This window comes from Caretta caretta, chromosome 7 (assembly GCF_965140235.1).
Source record: "Caretta caretta isolate rCarCar2 chromosome 7, rCarCar1.hap1, whole genome shotgun sequence".
NCBI classification, from domain to species: Eukaryota; Metazoa; Chordata; order Testudines; family Cheloniidae; genus Caretta; species Caretta caretta.
The window spans coordinates 82,226,666-82,245,498 of NC_134212.1; the positions used below are offsets into that span (position 1 = coordinate 82,226,666).

An 18,833-nucleotide genomic window follows, 5' to 3' on the forward strand; every position below is an offset into this window, starting at 1 on the left:
ATGGTGGGAAGCTCTTAGGAACCTAAATGAAACTGCAGAACTTGGGAGTAGTGGAGCCAACATAGCATGCAGTTCCTCTGTCTTAACACATGCATTTGAGGCTCTGCTGGTGTGGGACCAGGAAGGGAAATTAATGGCTCTAAGTATACGCCCCATCTGAAGCAGGCATTATTTCCACTGGATTTTCAGACAGAAGTAATGGAATGTGAAAACTCTTTCCTCTCCCCCTCCCCCCTCCGCCTTTGACTTGTTTTCCTCTTGCCCCTGAGTGGAGTATTTAAAGGGAACTCTGGAGATATACCCCTGGGTCCTATCTCCCTTCAACCGTAGAATTTAACTGTCGTAAGGTACAATGTGACCCTAGATACATTTTGTAAGATATTTAAGGTATAAAAACAGCTCCCATATCTTCCTGGTCAGTTTCTGAAGTGGTGTACATGAAGTTGCTGAACCCAGAAGCACAGCTCTGTCTTACTAGTAACTCTTACATTTTCCCCTCATAACTAACTCTTCAAGTATAAAGCTAATTTTTGTAGCTAAACAGAACATGTTCTTATAATACAACTTTTTTAAAAAAAATTTTTGCAGTGCTGTTAAAGGGAAGACACCTCAAGTAGGAGATAGAGTACTGGTAGAAGCTACTTATAACCCCAATATGCCTTTCAAATGGAATGCACAGAGGATTCAGACACTTCCAAATCAGGTATATGTGGTTATCCAATCTAGCTCTTGTTGAATTCTTTTGATTAAGTTAATTGACAATGCATTCCCTCTTTTTCCATTAGAACCAGACTCAAAGCCAACCTTTGCTCAAGACACCTCCAACTGTACTTCAGCCCATTGCACAGCAAACTGCATTCAGCGTTCAGGCACAGCCACAGCCACAATCACTGTTGCAGGCACAAATATCAGCAGCTTCTATTACACCTTTGCTTCAGACACAGCCTCAGCCTTTATTACAACAGCCACAACAGAAAGGTATTCCTCCAAAACATGAAATTTGTTTTTCTCCCTCTTGTGTTGATTTAGGTAATGTTTAAAGCTGTTCAATCACAGGAATGAAGTAACAAAACCAAAGAAAATTAAAATGCACGTAATTGATTGTAGAAAAGCAAGACTGTATCATTTTCCAGGTTGAAACATGGAGTTATGTGAAGAAAGCCATACAGTATGTGGAACTCATCTGTAGTACCTCAACAAAACCTGCTTAGGGAAGTTCCTCTGAACTGCTGCAATTCGTGTGATTTAGAGATTGGTTTTATAATCTAAAAACAAATCCTCCATAAAGTGTAAAAATAGTATTTATGCTCAGCGACAGTATCATGCGATTCAAAGTACAAATGGGAATGTAATTCTTAAAGATCCACTGAAATGTCCTGGAAAACTTAGTTTCTCAAGTTAGGAGAATTCTTATGTTTTACAATTTTTTTTAGTGTATTTGCTACATTCTGCTTATTCTACATCTGGGCAAATAATCCTTTAACATCGTATTTACCAAGAAGATTGTTGTGATGTCACCAGTATAATTATGGTGATATGACTGATAAGTAACAGGAGCAGTGCTCCAAAGGCATTGATTTCATAAACATGTTGCCAGTGCTAAAAATTAGAAAAGAAAAACCATAACAACATCTTAGCAGAAATGATTCCTGAATAAAATATTGTCCTGTATTCCGGCAGGTACCATCAGGACACAATATTTAGAAATATTTTACCAAGTTATGATATTTCAGTTAAGTGTACTATTTTTGGACATCTTTTTATCAAACTATTTGGTGATTGGGTTAAATAAATGCAACTACAAATCAACTGTCCACTTGCTTTTTTGCAGAGAAGAACCCTAGTGAAAGGTCAATAGAAATGTATTTGTTTTTTCCCAGCATATGCTTCGAAACCTGAATATATTCTACTGAGTTGAAGATAGTTCATAAATAATCCATTGCATTTTCTCAGAGTTTTTTAGATGATTAAGCCATTCAAATTTACTGCAAAAATTTAAAAATTGCTGTAAGGTACCTTCTATTTAACACAGCAAAGAAAGGCATCAGAATGGTGGTTTTGGAAACACCTAAGCTATTAAATATGTTGTTTTACAATTGGCTTATTGGTGGACAAAACACTATTAAGTGAATTTTAAAATGATTTAAAAATATTCAATATCAGAACAGTTTAGAACAGGCAATGGTTCTTAATTGTGTTTAAATCCTAAAAATTGTTTTAATTTTTTAGCTGGTTTGTTACAGCCCCCTGTCCGTATAGTTTCACAGCCTCAACCAGCACGAAGACTAGATCCTCCATCCAGATTTTCAGGGAGGAATGACAGAGGGGACCCTATGCCTAACAGAAAAGATGACAGAAGGTGTGTTGTTAATGACAAATCTGCTTATGGAGTTCATCAAATGTTGTTTAATTTTCTGAGAGTAGTTGAGCAGCTTAGTCCTGATAGAGAGATTTGATTCTTTCTTTACTCAGACTATACCATCAATTTGTTTTGGAGATGAAAAGTTCTGTATAAATGCTTCTTGTTGTTTGAGTACACTGTATCTTTGTAGAACTATTGACCTGTGAGAGGCCTATTTTCATAAAATTTGCTCTTGCTTCTAAAATGAGGAATGTTCATACCTTATATATTTTTTTTAAGTCGTGAAAGAGAACGAGAGAGACGTAGGTCACGGGAGAGGTCACCCCAGAGAAAACGCTCCAGAGAGAGATCACCTCGGCGAGAGAGGGAAAGGTCACCTCGAAGACCACGGCGTGTTGTCCCGCGTTACACAGTTCAGTTTTCCAAGTTCTCATTAGACTGGTAAGTTCATTGGCCATCATTTTTTTTTAAGTTAATCTTTATATAGTGATGAATACGGATTATTGTAAAATGCATGTCTGTAGGCTAGCTCAAAAAAACCCCAACAACTATCTTGAACTTTTCCTGAATTTAAACATTGTAAGCAGCTTGCTTCTAGACTACATAGAGAAAGCAGTAACAGATGTTGGAAAGCTGTTTGCCACATGTGTGACTCAGGCCAAACATTTTTTTGGATGTGTTTGATTTTTGAAGATGTTTCAGTTTACATTTTCCACTAACTGAAATGCCTCTATTAGAGGCAAACTGATTGTTCACTTGGGTCACCCGTAGACCTGAGTGATGTGCAATGAGACCGTCCTCCAGTGGCTTTAGTCACTGTATGCCGGGCATACTTCCTGTAGAGCTGATCCTTTATGGGTTTCTGTCAAGTAGGTTTCTCCATCCTTCATAAGCAAATGTGTGGGTAGATTCTCAAGAATATTTTCAGTGAATATAAGTTTGTTCCACTTACAACTTCTTGTCAGTGAAAGCCATCAGAAAGTACTGACACTGAGAGACGTTTATTTATGCACAAAATCTGCATTAGAATAGGGCATTGCCACATCCCTCAGCGCAGGTGGATATTTCTCAATAGCTTTATGCAGTGTTGTAGCTGTGTCAGTCCCAGGTTAGTAGAGACACAAGGTGGGTGAGGGTAATATCTTTTATTGGACCAACATCTGTTGGTGAAAGACACGCTTTCGAGCTACACAGAGGTGTCGTCCTCAGGTCTGGGAAAGGTACACAGCTAAATACAAGATTTGAACTGATTGTTTAGCATAAGTAGTTAGCACATATTCTAAGGGACCCATTCAAGGTGAAGTGACCCTTTAAACATCTTAGTGATTAATTATTTTCAGATTAATATCCTTTATTACTGTACTTTTCAAAATACATTTTCTTGTTGTTTCAGCCCTAATTGTGATATGATGGAACTGAGACGACGTTATCAAAACTTGTACATCCCTAGTGACTTTTTTGATGCTCAGTTTACATGGGTGGATGCTTTCCCTATGTCAAGACCATTTCAGTTGGGGAACTACTGCAATTTCTATGTAATGCACAGAGAAGTAGACCCTTTAGATAAAAACACTGCTGTTCTTGATCCACCAGATGCTGATCACCTGTACAGCGCAAAGGTTTGTACGGCCCCTTATAGTTGAACTTTTCATTAGAAATTTTAGAAAACAAAAGGGGTAAGGTGTCAGAGAGAAGCTTGTGAATACACTTATGGAGTAACATTTTTCTAATTATTTTTGTCATATCTTTATATTTACTTTCCCTAGCAAATAGTTTTTCACTCTGCTCAAATGTTTTTAGTTGAGTCTTGTCTATAATACAGTAAAAGCTCTTTTATCCGGCACTTCACCAACTGGCAAGCTCTATAAACCAGCATTTCTGATCTGCACTGAAAGTCCGGTTTATAGTGCCATTGGAGCAGGGCCGGCAGGGGGCTGGGGCTTGGGAGGGGCTGCAGGGTGTGCTCTGGGAGGGAGTTTGGGGCCAGGAGGGGGCTTGGGACAAGGTGTTGGGGGCCAGGAGGGGCTCGGGGCTGGATTGGTGGGGGGCTCACCTTTGGTAGCTCCCTGCAAGTGGTTCCCCGTGCCTGCTATTGCTGGCGGAGGCACAGCCAGGTGGCTCTGCAGTCCCCCCTCCCCAAGCGCTGACTCCACGGCTACCAGCCCACTGGCTGGGAACAGCAGCCAATGGGAGCTGTGGGGGGCAGAGCCTGCAGACAGAGGCAGCATGCCTACTTGCAGAGCCACCTGGCTGTGCCTCCACCAGGAGCAACAGGAACAAGTAGCTGCTTGCGGGGAGCCACCAGAGGTGGGTGCCCCCCTATCTAGCACCCCTCCCCCACTCCCATACCCCTGCCTCAAACTCTCCTCCCCCCCCCCACTCCAAACCCCTCCTTTGGAGTTAACCGGCATTTTTAATTTACTGGCACCCCCCTCCCCCCGTTCCCCCAGCATGCCGGCTTAAAAAGTTTTCACTGTATTAATATTTAGTATAATAACCTGACTGAGGTTTGAGTGGATGTTAGTTTTCACTTTTCTAGATCTTCTAACTTAAAGGTGACCTGCAGATACTTCAAAAGAATCAGTAACTGTAGGATAATGGTTGATGGTTTAGTAGTTCTATCTTTTGGCCCCTGGTTTGTCTTCAGTGCTGCCACTGTGTGACCTTGGTTACATCACTTAACCCCTTTCTATGCCACGGTTTCTCATCTGTAAAATGGGTGTTATGATGCCTGCCAACCTGAGAGGGGTGTGTTGAAATTAATGCTTGTAAAGGATTTTGAGATCTTTGAATTAAAGAGATTGCAATTTATCTGTTACCAGACAGAATACTTAAACTTAGATATTTACAGCCTTAATGCCATATATCTGTTACTTAACATCCATTTTCTCAAGAGTTTTGCATTTATCTTGAAACGAATAGGTTAGACACCTGTAGAATTCGCAGTATGATTAGTCTCAAGGCAAGAGTAAGGTAGTATTGAGTCACTGATGCAATTAAGATACCCTCTGTTTTGAGGATAAGATGGTTTCCTGGATATCAGTTGTTCTTTGAGTAGTGATACAGCAGTAGAGTTTAGGCTGTTGAATGGCCTTAGTTGTGCTTTTCCATAGTTGTGTACTTGTTTGGTGTGTTTAAATGTAAACTTAACTTTGAATTTCCAAATGTTTGAAAATCTGGGGGATTTCAGAGAAGTACAGCATTCTCAAAGGATTTTCCCATAAATAACTGGTTATAAACTTATAATATATAATATAATGAACTTAATCATGTTTTTTGCCTCAGATTTTCTTCAGGTTTGTAAGATTGCTTAAAAATGTCTTAGTGATGGCAGTCAGTTTGATGCTTATCTTGAGATCTCTCTCCTTCTGATCCCCAGAATAGACTGCACCTCTCATCTTCTGCCACCACAGGCACACCAAATGTTGTCCCCAGCATCCCATTCTTCCTGTTACGGGGAAAAAACTAGCTATTGAGAGAGGGGTGCATTTATTAGGGAGTGGTCTCTAGATGGCTAAATGGGACTTCATTTTCTCTCTAGACTGGTCCCTCCCATATGGCTTCCTTCCTACCTTTCCCCATGTAGTGGTGCTTTCTTTCCCACTGCTCTTAAACTACCTCCCTTCTCAGTTGAGTTCTCGGCCAGCTATTTTATATGTTGGGACAATTGTGAGTCCACAAACTGCATCAGGACCATAATAAATTTTAGAATTTCTAGACCAGTCTGCTCTAGAGTTGCTGTGTTAACATTTTTGTAAGAAAAGTTGTTTCTCTTTTAATCCCTATGTTTCCAAAAAGCCTTGTCTACTTTTCCTTAAACTTCCAGAAAAGTTCTACCCCTGTGTAAAATCTGTCTAAAATTTCACTTGGTTTTAAGAAGTTAGGGCTGAGAGTCAAAATCAGGAATATAGTGGAAACCTTGCTTCAAGCTTAATGATGGAACAACTTTCGTGTTTCCATAATTAATGTTGGTGTAGGAAATAAGTTTGTTAAAACCACACTAAATAATGGTTGAAAGAACAGAGGTGCTATTAGTATCTTAGGCCAGGTTTGTAACAAAATGTGATGACCAAGCATGTTGTGGTGGTGGTCAGAAACAGAGATCCTGATTGAAACTAGAAGTGTGCTCAGTGCCCTTCACTGTGTAGGACATTGAGTACATAATACTACAGTTTGTGAAGGTGTTGAGTAAACATTAGGTTTTCAAGTTACCTTTTGAAATATAGTGTCTTAATTACATATCCTAATAACTCAGTGCTTTTATATAAACATTAAATATGCTGACAATTGCACTAATATAGACAACTTGCTACCAGACTCAGTGTTTCTTGTCTGTTTTGGGTGTCTTAAAGGTCATTAGGATAAATTAGAGGTAGTAGGGTCACTCTTGAATTGGTACTTTCGGGCCCAGTCCTGGAAATACAATGCACATTGTTACTGTTACACACAAGTAGTCCCGTTCACTTCAATGGGAATACTCAAGGGGTTAAGTGTTGGCAAGATTTGGGCATTTTACAGCTGTTCTAGGGTGTCTTAACAAGGCTGGATTAACTGATTTTGTAACAGGTGATGCTGATGGCTAGTCCTAGTATGGAAGATCTTTATCATAAATCTTGTGCCCTTGCTGAAGATCCACAAGAACTTCGTGATGGATTTCAACATCCTGCTAGACTTGTCAAGGTAAAAAATGTATTTCAGCAGGAGATACCATGGGAATCCAAATTGATGGGACAAAGGTCTAAAATTTGTGTATTCAGACGGAAATATCTAGAGAGGCCTAATCAGCAATATACTAATTTTATGTAGTCCTTTTTTCACAAGCATTATTGTGTCTTTCAAGTCTCAGGAGTGAAAAATACCCAGTTGAGTCAACAGTTAAGTAAAAATATTTTTTCTATCCAAGTTGAAATTTAAAAAAGATCCTTGGAGTTAACACGCTGTTGCTGCAGAATATACTATGAAATTTCTAGTGACTGTAAATACTTGTTGTTTTACTCGTAATTGATGGAGGTGCTTGAGCCTGTGGCCTTTAAAACACTCCCATGGCCCTTTTTGCCATAAATAAGCATATTGGACACAGAGTCCAATCTGTATTGCAGTTGGGTAACTTTGATTACTCCTTGTGGGACTGGATGACTGGAGTGGGATCACTTGATAATTGCCCTGTTCTGTTCATTCCCTCTGAAGCACCTGGCATTGGCAAATGTTGGAAGGCAGAATACTGGGCTAGATGGACCATTGGTCTGATCCAGTATGGCTGTTTTTATGGTCTTATTTGGAGAAGGTACAATACTCACTTTCCATCATGAGCTGTGTCCTGTAGTGTTGCTGGATGGTATTTAAAAGCATCTGCTTGTACTTCAAATGTGGTGGCATTTCAGTAGACAAATGAACCCTATAGTTTTATAATCATTTGTACATCAATCAGTAATGCACTTTGGGATTTTTGGATAAAATCTGCTATATAAAAATCAGTCAGTAGTAGTTTTACTAGCTCATTTTTGTAAGACAGTATCTGTTTATTTCTGTTAGAATTGAGACATTTTTACCTTTATCATAAGGTTTGTCTGCATGTTGCCATATTACAAAACTAATGTTCCACAGCATAATCCTCTGCCCATAAAGTAATTTTTGAATGGAAAGTCTTGCAAATCAAGAATGAGTAATGATGTTTTAAACCTATTCCATTTCTGAAATGCTGTGGAAAAAAATTAGCTGAACTCTTTCTTGATTGAGACTTTTAATTTTGGATTTCAGAATAATTCTTTGTCAAAGTTAGATGTATATTTTATGCTCTGTGTACCCTATAGTCTTATTCTCATAGTTTGGGGAACTGTTTTTCCCTATCAGGGAAACATTCAGGAGACTTTTTTTATCCAGTTTTTAGTGGGTATGAAAGGAAAAGATGAAGCTATGGCTATTGGAGGACACTGGTCCCCATCACTGGATGGACCTGATCCAGAAAAGGACCCCTCTGTGCTGATTAAGACTGCTATCCGTTGTTGCAAGGCTCTAACAGGCATTGACTTAAGTGTGTGCACACAATGGTAAGTACCATTCTCCAAAACAGAGCATATTATAGAAATAAGTGTTTTCTGATTATTCTTTAGAACTGTTGTTAAAAACCCAAACCATTTTTTCTTTATTAGCAGCCTGTGATGGTGTAGGTAAACTGCTTGAAGGGATGTTCTCTTTTATAACAAGAGGTTGATTGGTGCCAAATGTGTTCAATAATGCATCAAAAACTAATTAAAAATTCTGAATTTTGTACATGTTATGCTGTAATTTTATAATGGTTGTATGTTGAAAATATTTTCCATTTCATGCATAGCTGGAGAAGATCGTCAAGAGAACTTCATTTCATTATTCTTTTGTAAATAATTAGCTGTTGGTTATATAGCCATATTTTTTCTTGATGAGTTTATTTGTCCTGTGTTGTCTAACACTTACCACTGTGTTACCAATTTATGAATGAAGTTTGTTTCACACTAAATTTAAAAGTGTTTCAACTTTTCCTTTTAATTGAGGATTATATTTCCTAACACAAACTGGCAAGTACATCGCTTTACCTATAGCAGTCAGCATATTGTTCACTCATCCCCATTTTATCTTGGAATGCATTGTACAAATGTGCCAAAAGAGAAAATATGGCTTCCATAACTTTTTCTTTAGATAAACCTCAGATTCTTGCAGCAAAGTTTCTTTACTTGATGTGCTACAAGTGAACTAGGCTCTTTAAAATGTATTGTAGAATTTTTTTTCCAACATGCTTCTTCCCTTGCAACAGGTACCGTTTTGCAGAGATTCGCTACCATCGCCCTGAGGAGACCCACAAGGGGCGTACAGTTCCAGCTCATGTGGAGACAGTGGTTTTATTTTTCCCGGATGTTTGGCATTGCCTTCCCACCCGCTCAGAGTGGGAAACCCTCTCCCGAGGATACAAGCAGCAGCTGGTCGAGAAGCTTCAGGGTGAACGCAAGGAGGCTGATGGAGAACAGGCACTGAACGCTAATCCCTTTTTCTATTTCTGCTTCTCACAGGCACAGGAACACAGGCACAAAATGCACACCACATACTACACAACAAACATACATAGGAGGAACATAACTGGTAACAATGACTGGTAAACCAGCTTTCAGCAGTATAGTGAATGTTTTTTATTTCAGCTAGTATACTAACTTTTAATGTGTGTGCTGATACCACAAATGGAAGTAAATTGTGCTTTTGATGCGCAGAACATTGTTTTTTATCTTAGAACTAGTTGCTGGAATCTGGAACCAGTTGTTGAGTGAGATTCAGTATTAATAGCAGTCTTAAATATTTTGCCATTTTCTAAAATTTCTAAATTTTCTCCGGTGGCCAGTTCTAATTATTGTATTTGGAAATTGGACAAGAATTAGTCTGAAACACTTGAATTTCAGGCCACATGGCTGATCAGCATCTTGGGATATTGAAAGGTCTGACTAAATCAAGAGTGACTATGGATGTTTGAAAATTGGGGCAAGATCACACACTGTATGGTTAGCGGAGACCAGCAGTGTCTGTGTATCCCTGACATTATTTGTGGTGTTATTTATCACCCTTTTGCGTTTCACAGATCTGGCTTTTATTGGCTGATGAGTGGCACTGTGATCAGTTATGAAGTGGTAGAATGTGTGTATGTGGACTTGTCTAAACAATAACTTTAGGAGAAGACTGTCTGAAACATTTGTGACCTTGCCACAGATCAGCAACAGAATTTTAAAATAAAGAAATTACTCTTAAACTTTCTGAATGATGATTTCTTAATTTTATTTGCCAGGATGAAGAGGAAAAGGATGATGGGGAAGCTAAAGAGATCTCTACTCCTACCCACTGGTCTAAACTGGATCCAAAAACAATGAAGGTAACTGTTGAATGTTTTAGGTTTCTTTAATTATACAGTGTATTTTTATTTTTAACATAATTTTTGGTATTAAGAGCTGAAGTTGTGATACATTTCTTCGCTCAGATTTTTAAAACTAGTTCAGTGTTTTTGAAAGTTAAACAGTGCTTCTGTTTTATCTTCTTTCCTAATTTTATAGGTAAACAACTTTTTTACTGTGATATCCAAATATATATGTTGTGTGTTAGTGTCTGTTATGATTCCTATAGAAGAGCCTTAACTATTTCATTGAAAGTCTTCAAACTGGGTACAATTTAAAGAAATCAGATTTATTTTATTTAACTGAAAGTGAAGCGTCTACCGTAATCTGGCCTATATACTTATACTCAAGTGAGATTTCCTACTCAGGGGTTTAGAAGACAGTTAGTTTAGGAAGATAAACAGAGTTCTTCAGTCATGTTTTCTATGGAAATATTTTATTTATGTAACATATATTTTGATGTAAACAGACCTAAAAAGTAATGCCTACAACTTCCTCTGGACCCTTACGTAATTTAACTTTCATAATATATATGATACTCAACAATATACAAAACTATACTCCAGTAGACATAATAGTGAAAAATAAATAAAAGAGCTCTCCAACTTTTTGCTTACCGCTACCAAAATACCTTCTAGAAAAGGGGGAGGGGCTTCAGGGCGATGAAACAAAAAACGTAAGAACTAGTATGTTTTGCAATTAATACCTTTTTTTATATTTAGTTTGTTCCAATGTTGATGAAAAAGGATTTCATTAGCTATTAGACAGTAGGTAATGTTTGCATTTCTGACTTCAGAATGATTGATCATGTATATTGCTATGGCACCGATCAGTACCACTTACACAACTTCTGTTTACTAGGTAAATGACCTTCGCAAGGAATTAGAAAGTCGTACTCTTAGCTCTAAAGGATTAAAATCCCAACTGATAGCCCGACTGACAAAGCAACTGAAAGTAGAAGAACAAAAAGAAGAACAGAAGGAGTTAGAGAAATCTGAAAAAGAAGATGAAGAGGAGGAGGATAGGAAATCTGAAGATGACAAAGAGGTTTGTATTGAGATGTACTTGGTTTAATTTTAAAATGTTATGCAGTGCAGTAGAGGGAAATCGTTAAATCAAGATTTTATAGTTCTCCGCTAGCCGGGCTGGGAAAGGCTTTTTTGCTCTAACTTGAGCTGCTGATTTGTGATGAAACCTTTGTCTAAACGAAGTCATTTGAATTTTTTATCTCCGTAAACCCAACTCAAAAATATAAACTCACTGAAAATAGATATGCTGGAGTTAAGTTATGCCGGAGTTAAGTTATTCAGACCATTTTAAAAGAAACAAACAAACATTGAGGGGAACAGGAAGAATAAATTATTTTGTAAGATTTTAACTTTTTTTAACATTAAGAGCCTCAGGGAGTTCAAGTATATTGGCTCTGCACATTTTTCCTCTTATGGGCATATGCACTTCTGGTGCTACAAGCTTCAGTGAACCATTTTGACAAATGTTCAGAATTAATCCTATAAAAAGCTACAAGACCACAACTACCTTGGTTCCTTTCCATTGTTAGTTGCAGACTGAGGGCTGTCCTTCCATGTCTTGAAAATTAAATTTTAACTTTTGGCCAAATAATAGTAGTTTTTAATTTTCATCGTGTAGTATAGTGGTAGTTTCCATATTCACAATGTAGTTTTGTTCAGGTTTTCTTCTGTTCCCTATGGTGCTGCACAGATTGTCTCTAGTTGGCCTTTGGCCTCAATAAGACAGGCAATTACAATTCATCTGAATAAAAAAATCTGGCTTCCAGGAGTGAGCATTCCTGCTCTCCTGGGATGGTCATTCTGACGACAAAACTCGATGACTCATGTCTGGCAGAAGGCAATTCTCTAGTGCATTATTCCTTGTGCCCTGCTTCTATGTCATGGTGCCAAACGTAATTCATGGTTGGGTGCCAAATAATGAAAAAACATGTAAGAAAAGACATGCAGACATGGTTTCAGCTCTTCCTACTGAAGTAGATCTTAAGAGCTGAATGCTCAAGTCTGTCCTTTTCATAAGCATTTGAAATCATGCTTTAAGCAAAGGACCAATTGGGATGCCATTGGCCCCAGACACTTTGGCATCTTTGTAAAGGTCATCTGTTGGCACCAGAAAACTAGTTGCCTGTTTCTTTGATACCAAAGACTGCCTCAGTGCCCAAAACTGAAACCCTCACTGCCACAGGCATCATTGTTACTGAAAAGCCTGCTCTGAGAAGAGACTTGGTCAGTTCGATGTCTTCCACAGGCCCATCTCTGATGGTTCATTTGGGTAGAGGCCTCAGTTCCTCTTTCCACAGCTCTGGAAAAGATGGTGTAGCACTGAGGAATCGTCTGTACTCCCAAGACCCAATGCTGACTCTCAAAAAAGCAATGAGGCACCATGATTCCAGGGAGTACTTTGGTGTTGGAGACCTTTGTGCTGTGAGTGACTCTGGTCCCTCAGTTTGGAAGGTGACTCCTCTTTCCTTAGTGCCAACCCTGAAAACCTTGCTGATTCCTTCTGCTTTGAGGGATATTTGTTGCATGTCTCTGGCCACTGATGCTGCACTGAGGGACAGTTTCCCCAGAGACGACAGTCTGGTATTTTTCCTTCCTTTAGGTTGAATCAGAAAACAGTATATTAACAACCAAGTTAATCAAATTCAAGTTTGATTAACTTCAGATAGCAATCACATAGTATCTTGGAACACTGAGTAATGCACTGTTTTTAAAAGCAAGCAGAGACTGTGCTTGAGTATTTTTAAACAGCAAAACTTTTATGTTCTTGGCTTAGCAGTTAAAAAGCTAAAATCTGTGCTTTTTGCTGCAAGATGAAATTTACTGCAATCACAAATAAAAATACCATTCTTTTTATATCTTTATTTAATCCGTAGCAGTTGTATCTAGAGTTATTGCATATAACGTGATACCCTGTTTTTAAAAAAAACAAAACCAAATGAAAACCAACCACTTAGCATCTAAAGGTAAATCTGTGCTCTTCATATGCACTGGGGGAAGGTGGTGAATGGAGCTTTTACTCTTCTCATATAAGAAATTTAAGGGCTTAAAAGAGCCCTTGGAATGTCTGCTAACTTGCCAGTTTGAATATCATACCTCTAAGGAACATAATTTGGTCCCGTTCCAGCTATCAAGCAAGTACACTGCAGTTAGCACTGTGTGCTAATAAGGGTTTGTATATTGCTCCTTACAGAGGATGTGGTGCTCCTGCATACCCTGTGGAATGTTGCCTTGGCTAACAGGATTTCTACAGCAGAGGATGACACTGGACAGCATCCCTACTCTCTCTAGGAGCCACTGGCCCACAATCTGTTAATAAATTTCCCAGCACTTAAGCCTTCTATCCATTCTGTGAAAAGCAGTGAGCATTTAAAGCTAATATATGGTTTGAAATTTCATCTCTAAAATGTGTTTATTTTTTAGGAAGAAGAAAGGAAACGTCAGGAAGAAATGGAGCGTCAACGACGAGAGAGACGATACATCTTGCCTGATGAACCAGCAATCATTGTACATCCTAACTGGGCAGCAAAAAGTGGAAAATTTGATTGTAGTATTATGTCTCTTAGTGTTCTTCTGGATTACAGGCTGGAGGATAACAAAGAGCATTCTTTTGAGGTAATTTTGTTTACTTTGTATCTAGTACAGCATAATGAAATGCAATTTTAGTGAGTTTAATGTAGTAGGATGTTGTACTGAGAAATACCAACTTTTCACACCAAATATTTGAATAAATACTTTTTAAATGCAATAGTTCTTAGACTCTGTATTTCTTTTGCAATGAAAGTATTACGTAATATATTCAAATTCTGCTATAACTTACTGCTACAACTGAATCCTTATTTTCATGTTAGCAACTATATCCTAAAATTCTAAATATTAAGGTACTAGTGTAAAAAGAGACAAACTTGAAGTTTAATCCTTAGTCCATACTTGGAAAAACTGTGTAGGTATTGATACCACATTTATCACTGCAGTATGACTGCTCTGTAAATTCTAAAAGAAACACATAGGTTCTAATTTCTCCCTTTTGTTTCTCTCTCTCTCTCCTCTCCCCCCCCCCCCCCGAAAACTTTTTCCTGAGGCTGTAAGGCCAATTGGATGTTTTTTCTGTACTCATGAATATCTTACATAGTGATAAGACAAGAGTATGTTAACACACTACGTGTTCAGAATGTTGTGTCTTGCATATTAGTACATAAGCAGTTCATGGAACTTACATGGTTGTCTATGCTAGTCACTTTCATAGGTACTGTAGTTATTCATCTTTTCTTGGTGTATAGAAATACCTTGGTATTTCAGATACCACATTTTGATAACTGTAGGTAAATATTGTATTGGTTTTATTTAAATGACAAGCATCATGTTCAGACATCTGTAATTACGCTTTCTTTATGTCTGTGCTATTTTAATGAATTTATACTCTTGGGTTGGAATTCGTACTTAATTGTTTTACTAGGATATCTAACTAATATTTTATGACATCTTTAGATCACCATGGTGTTTGCGACATGCACTATACATTTTCAAACCTCTTTAGACTATTTTGTTTTTCCTTTTCCAGTACTCCTCCATCATACCTCAAACTCAGTGGTTTATAATTACCAGGTCTCTGCTTTCCCCTTTCCCCTTTCCCCCAAGGTCAAGTCTACTGATATTTTCCTTATGTTCTTGATATATCTTGATTTTTTTTTTTCCTTAGGCTTCTATTTTTAACTGGCTAACTGGTACTATTTTCCTTGCACAAGTTTTCATACAATCCCTTTTTGTAATACTCAGTCACATCTTGCTTTGTGGACTAATTCACAAGCCTGCTTTTTAGTAAAAATAAATTAATAGTTGTAGCCAATCTTACAATTCTTAAATTATGTACACAGGCTTTCTGTGAAGTAGATATGTGAACTGACTGTTTGCTCGTGGCTTTTGACTGATTTGTGTTTATTTTTGTGTTGTGCTTTGCAAATCTGCATTTTAAAAATAGTTTTATTCACATGTTCTAAATGCCAGTACCATTTTCTTCTATGATACAAAAAGATAGTATTGTCTTTTATTTTTGTGTGGAAATAGTTTGCTTTCTGCAATTAACTTGTTTTTAATTATGCACAGTTTCTTGATTCCTTCTCCACATCCCACACCCCCAAGTTCTTATGCTCTGCATCATTCTTAACTTAAGGAACTGGTGTAGCTTAAACTAAGTATTTGTTACAATAGCAAGTCATAGTATCTGCCTCCTAGTACTATATGAGTGTTTGAATTTGTATAGCAAAACAAAAATTAATCTGGGACCTGAGGGCTGCTCTGTGTGTGTGTGTGTGTATATATATATATAAAAAAGTTTTGTAATTTTAACTTTTCTTTTTCAGATGGCCATATTCAAACAAACTGGGTTTTTTAGATAAACAGTATGTTACTCTGATATAGTGCCATGTTTTGATTAATGTGATATGAATTTTGATAGGGAAGCAGTGATACGGTTACTTAAATGCAAATACAGTTTAACTATATTTTTAAAATATCATACCTCTTTTCACCAGTTGTCTCTTGTGTTTTTTGATTCAGGTTTCATTGTTTGCAGAACTATTCAATGAAATGCTTCAAAGGGATTTTGGTGTCAGAATCTACAAAGCACTGATATCCCTTCCAGAGAGAGAGGACAAAAAAGAGAAAAAGAGCAAAAAAGAAGAGAGAAAAGATAAAAAAGAAGAAAAAGATGATGAAAATGATGATCCAAAACCTAAGAGGAGAAAATCTGGAGATGATAAAGATAAGAAGGAAGATAAAGAGGAGAGGAAGGTCTGCAATTAGTTTATGTAAAAATACATGATGTTGCTTGAATAAGCAATAATCAGTTTACTGTGTTTTACTCTGCAATTTCCAAAACTTCATATTTTTGTGTTAATTTTATTTGTCTGGATCAAGATTGTTCGGATAGAGTAGTTCTTAATCTTTAAGAACTTGACAATTACACATTTTCTCAAGTGTCTTCTTTAAACAGCATTCAGCCGTGTCATTGTAAAATGATTTAAATTCATTAGAAATACTAATTTGGATGAATATATATATATATATTGTATTGAAGTTTTTAATGATGGTGAGATTTTTTTCATTTTGCTATTGCCCATCGTTGGATTGCTTAATTTTTAGGCATTTTCATTACAGAGGGAAGATAAAAGGAAAGATGATACTAAAGATGAAGAAGAAACTGAAGATGACAATAATCAGGAAGAGTATGATCCAATGGAAGCGGAAGATGCTGAAGATGAAGATGATGGTATATTATGTGAAAGTTTTTTGACTTCCTCAACTTTTGTATTGTGTCTGGATATGCTTTTTGAACTTGAGAGCTTTAGAATTAGAAAATACAAAATTAAAGTATTAGTATAATTAGAGACACTAATTTGTTTGTGTTGTGGTAATTCTGAGTGGCCAAAATCAGGATTGAAGCCCTATTGGGTGGATAAAGTTAGGCACTTAAGTTTGAAAATGTTGGCTTGTATTTTTATGCTTTTTCCTGGGCCAAATTATCACAATCCAGGGGTTCTGGCACACCATAAAATAGAGGGTTTCCTTGGCTCTGCGTCCCTTCATTCCCCACTTGAACTGGTGGCTTCTGGTTCCATCTCCTCCCAAAGAAGCAGGAACAGTGGAATGAAACCTCTTCCATTTTCCAGGAGCAGCAGCAGTGGCCCTCTGTCCCCTTGCCCATAGATGTGGGAGAGGATAAGTGGGACTGTCCTATTCTGTACTCTTTTGCCACATGAATGCTCCTTTGTTGGAGAGGTGTAGGCAGAGCCCCTCAGATTACTGTGTCTTGGAGTAAACACCCAGTTGAGATGTATGGGGCAGTTCACACTTCACGGAGCTAGTGTCAGGCTGTCAGCAGATTTGAGCAAACACCATTGCAGCAGTTTACACTGTCAGATTCTTCACAATGAAAGCTAAAAAATAAATAAATAAATTTTCAATTGAAACTTGGATTGGGAGGTGATCCTATGGCCCCCAAGAACTGGGTCTCAAGGTATGGATCTACAGTGCTATATACCTTAAACCAGCCCTGCTTTTGTCAAACTTTTCTCCCTTCTATTTCAGATTTTGATGGTACTATATTGCCTACCTTACAAAAAGCAGTTTATTAAAAAGCTTTTAATAACTCTGTGTTTGAGAACCTAAATGTCACAACCAAATGAACTGACAGTAAAACATCAATCTTCTCTTCTTGCCCTTTTCTCTCATTTGGGTTAATTATTAGGATATAACTTTGAATCTTTGAAACTCTTGAGTCTTAGTAGAGGAAGTTGCATGACTTTCTTCCTCACTCACATGGTGGCACCTGAACTATGTTAAGGTTAGCTTATCTGATGGTCTGTCCAGCTTTCCATGTGAAAACCAGGCCTATGTATGAAAATTTGAATGATATATTGAGATAAAATGGACTTATTTGAGTGCATTGTGTCAAAGTAGGCCAAAAGAAAAAAAAACAAAATTGTATTTTAATTATAATCTTGCAAAATAACATTTTACCTTTCAATTTCATGTTTAGGAAGAGCGTGTCATAATCTGATCACTTTTTTTTGCAAGCTGTATTTTCTTTAAAAATCATACACAAGCATTTGAAATAGTGGTTCTAGATTCTAATTCACTGTGAATTTGCTGAATTCCACTTTTGTTTTTTAGACCGGGATGATGAGGAAATGAACAAGCGAGATGATAGAAGAGAGGGAAACAGACATTGCAAAGAGAGATCTTCTAAAGATAAAGTACTTACTGCCTGTTTTATAACTATACATAGCCTTAATGTAAAAGTAGTACCGGTTAAGGTTGCTCCTTAGTTTTCATTATAAAATCTGTTTTCACTGGTTCATTTCCCTCAAAAACTTTCCTTTTAGCCTGAAACTTTACATCTAAATAAGTTAGAGGGGAGTGCTTCTGATGACTAACTTTAAATATGTTTTCTTCTAAATCTTGTAAGTTATTTTAAATTTTTCTCTCATAATTAACTTTCTCAGGTGGGATACTAATTAGCTTGAAAGACTTGAGAGTAAGTCCTGCCCATCCATAAAAGAGGCGACTGGTCTGACTTTAAGTGCCAATTTGAGGCAGGCAGAAATCCAGTGAAATTGCCTCAATCTATTAAGGAGGGTAGGAAGAAGTGTGGCCCAGCCCAGCCTATGCATTCATGCCACTTATGTTTCTTTTGGACTTTTGAGGTTTCTGTGATTTAATCCCAAATTGGTTCCTTTTTTTGAAGCTGTTTCCATGTTCATGTCTCAGTAAATCAGATGTTCTTTTAATGCAACAAAATATTACGCTATAAACTAACTTTTCCGTTATAATGTCAGGAATCCTTTTGGAAGTCTCCTCAGACACAAAAAAGAGAGCCTCTTCCTCAGAAATAACCATGGCTTTTCTCCACATGCCAAATTCAGAACAATGAAAACTAACCATAATATCGTGAATCTAGGATTTATTTGCCAAAAATCAGAAAGTAAAACAGATTTTTAATCATACCCCTTTTCTCCTCTTAAGCTAAGGAGGTGTAAAAAC

General features: G+C 37.4%; 1 protein-coding gene and 1 non-coding gene across 4 annotated transcripts in view; both read left to right on the forward strand.

Moving 5' to 3' along the window:
- Window positions 1-18,833, forward strand: part of CCAR1 (cell division cycle and apoptosis regulator 1) — a 40,828-nt gene that overhangs the window by 15,499 nt on the left and 6,496 nt on the right. For all 3 annotated transcript variants that reach the window (XM_075130875.1, XM_075130876.1, XM_075130877.1), the window contains 14 exons: window positions 589-703; window positions 786-978; window positions 2,230-2,359; window positions 2,642-2,803; window positions 3,756-3,981; window positions 6,929-7,042; window positions 8,243-8,409; window positions 9,150-9,360; window positions 10,164-10,247; window positions 11,128-11,313; window positions 13,716-13,907; window positions 15,849-16,082; window positions 16,449-16,560; window positions 17,964-18,046. In XM_075130875.1, the coding sequence (XP_074986976.1) occupies window positions 589-703; window positions 786-978; window positions 2,230-2,359; window positions 2,642-2,803; window positions 3,756-3,981; window positions 6,929-7,042; window positions 8,243-8,409; window positions 9,150-9,360; window positions 10,164-10,247; window positions 11,128-11,313; window positions 13,716-13,907; window positions 15,849-16,082; window positions 16,449-16,560; window positions 17,964-18,046 (2,209 nt within the window). The remainder of the gene's footprint in view (window positions 1-588; window positions 704-785; window positions 979-2,229; window positions 2,360-2,641; window positions 2,804-3,755; window positions 3,982-6,928; window positions 7,043-8,242; window positions 8,410-9,149; window positions 9,361-10,163; window positions 10,248-11,127; window positions 11,314-13,715; window positions 13,908-15,848; window positions 16,083-16,448; window positions 16,561-17,963; window positions 18,047-18,833) is intronic.
- LOC142072917 (small nucleolar RNA SNORD98) lies at window positions 8,023-8,085 on the forward strand. The gene has a single exon (XR_012669524.1). It is a non-coding gene; the product is annotated as a small nucleolar RNA SNORD98 (small nucleolar RNA).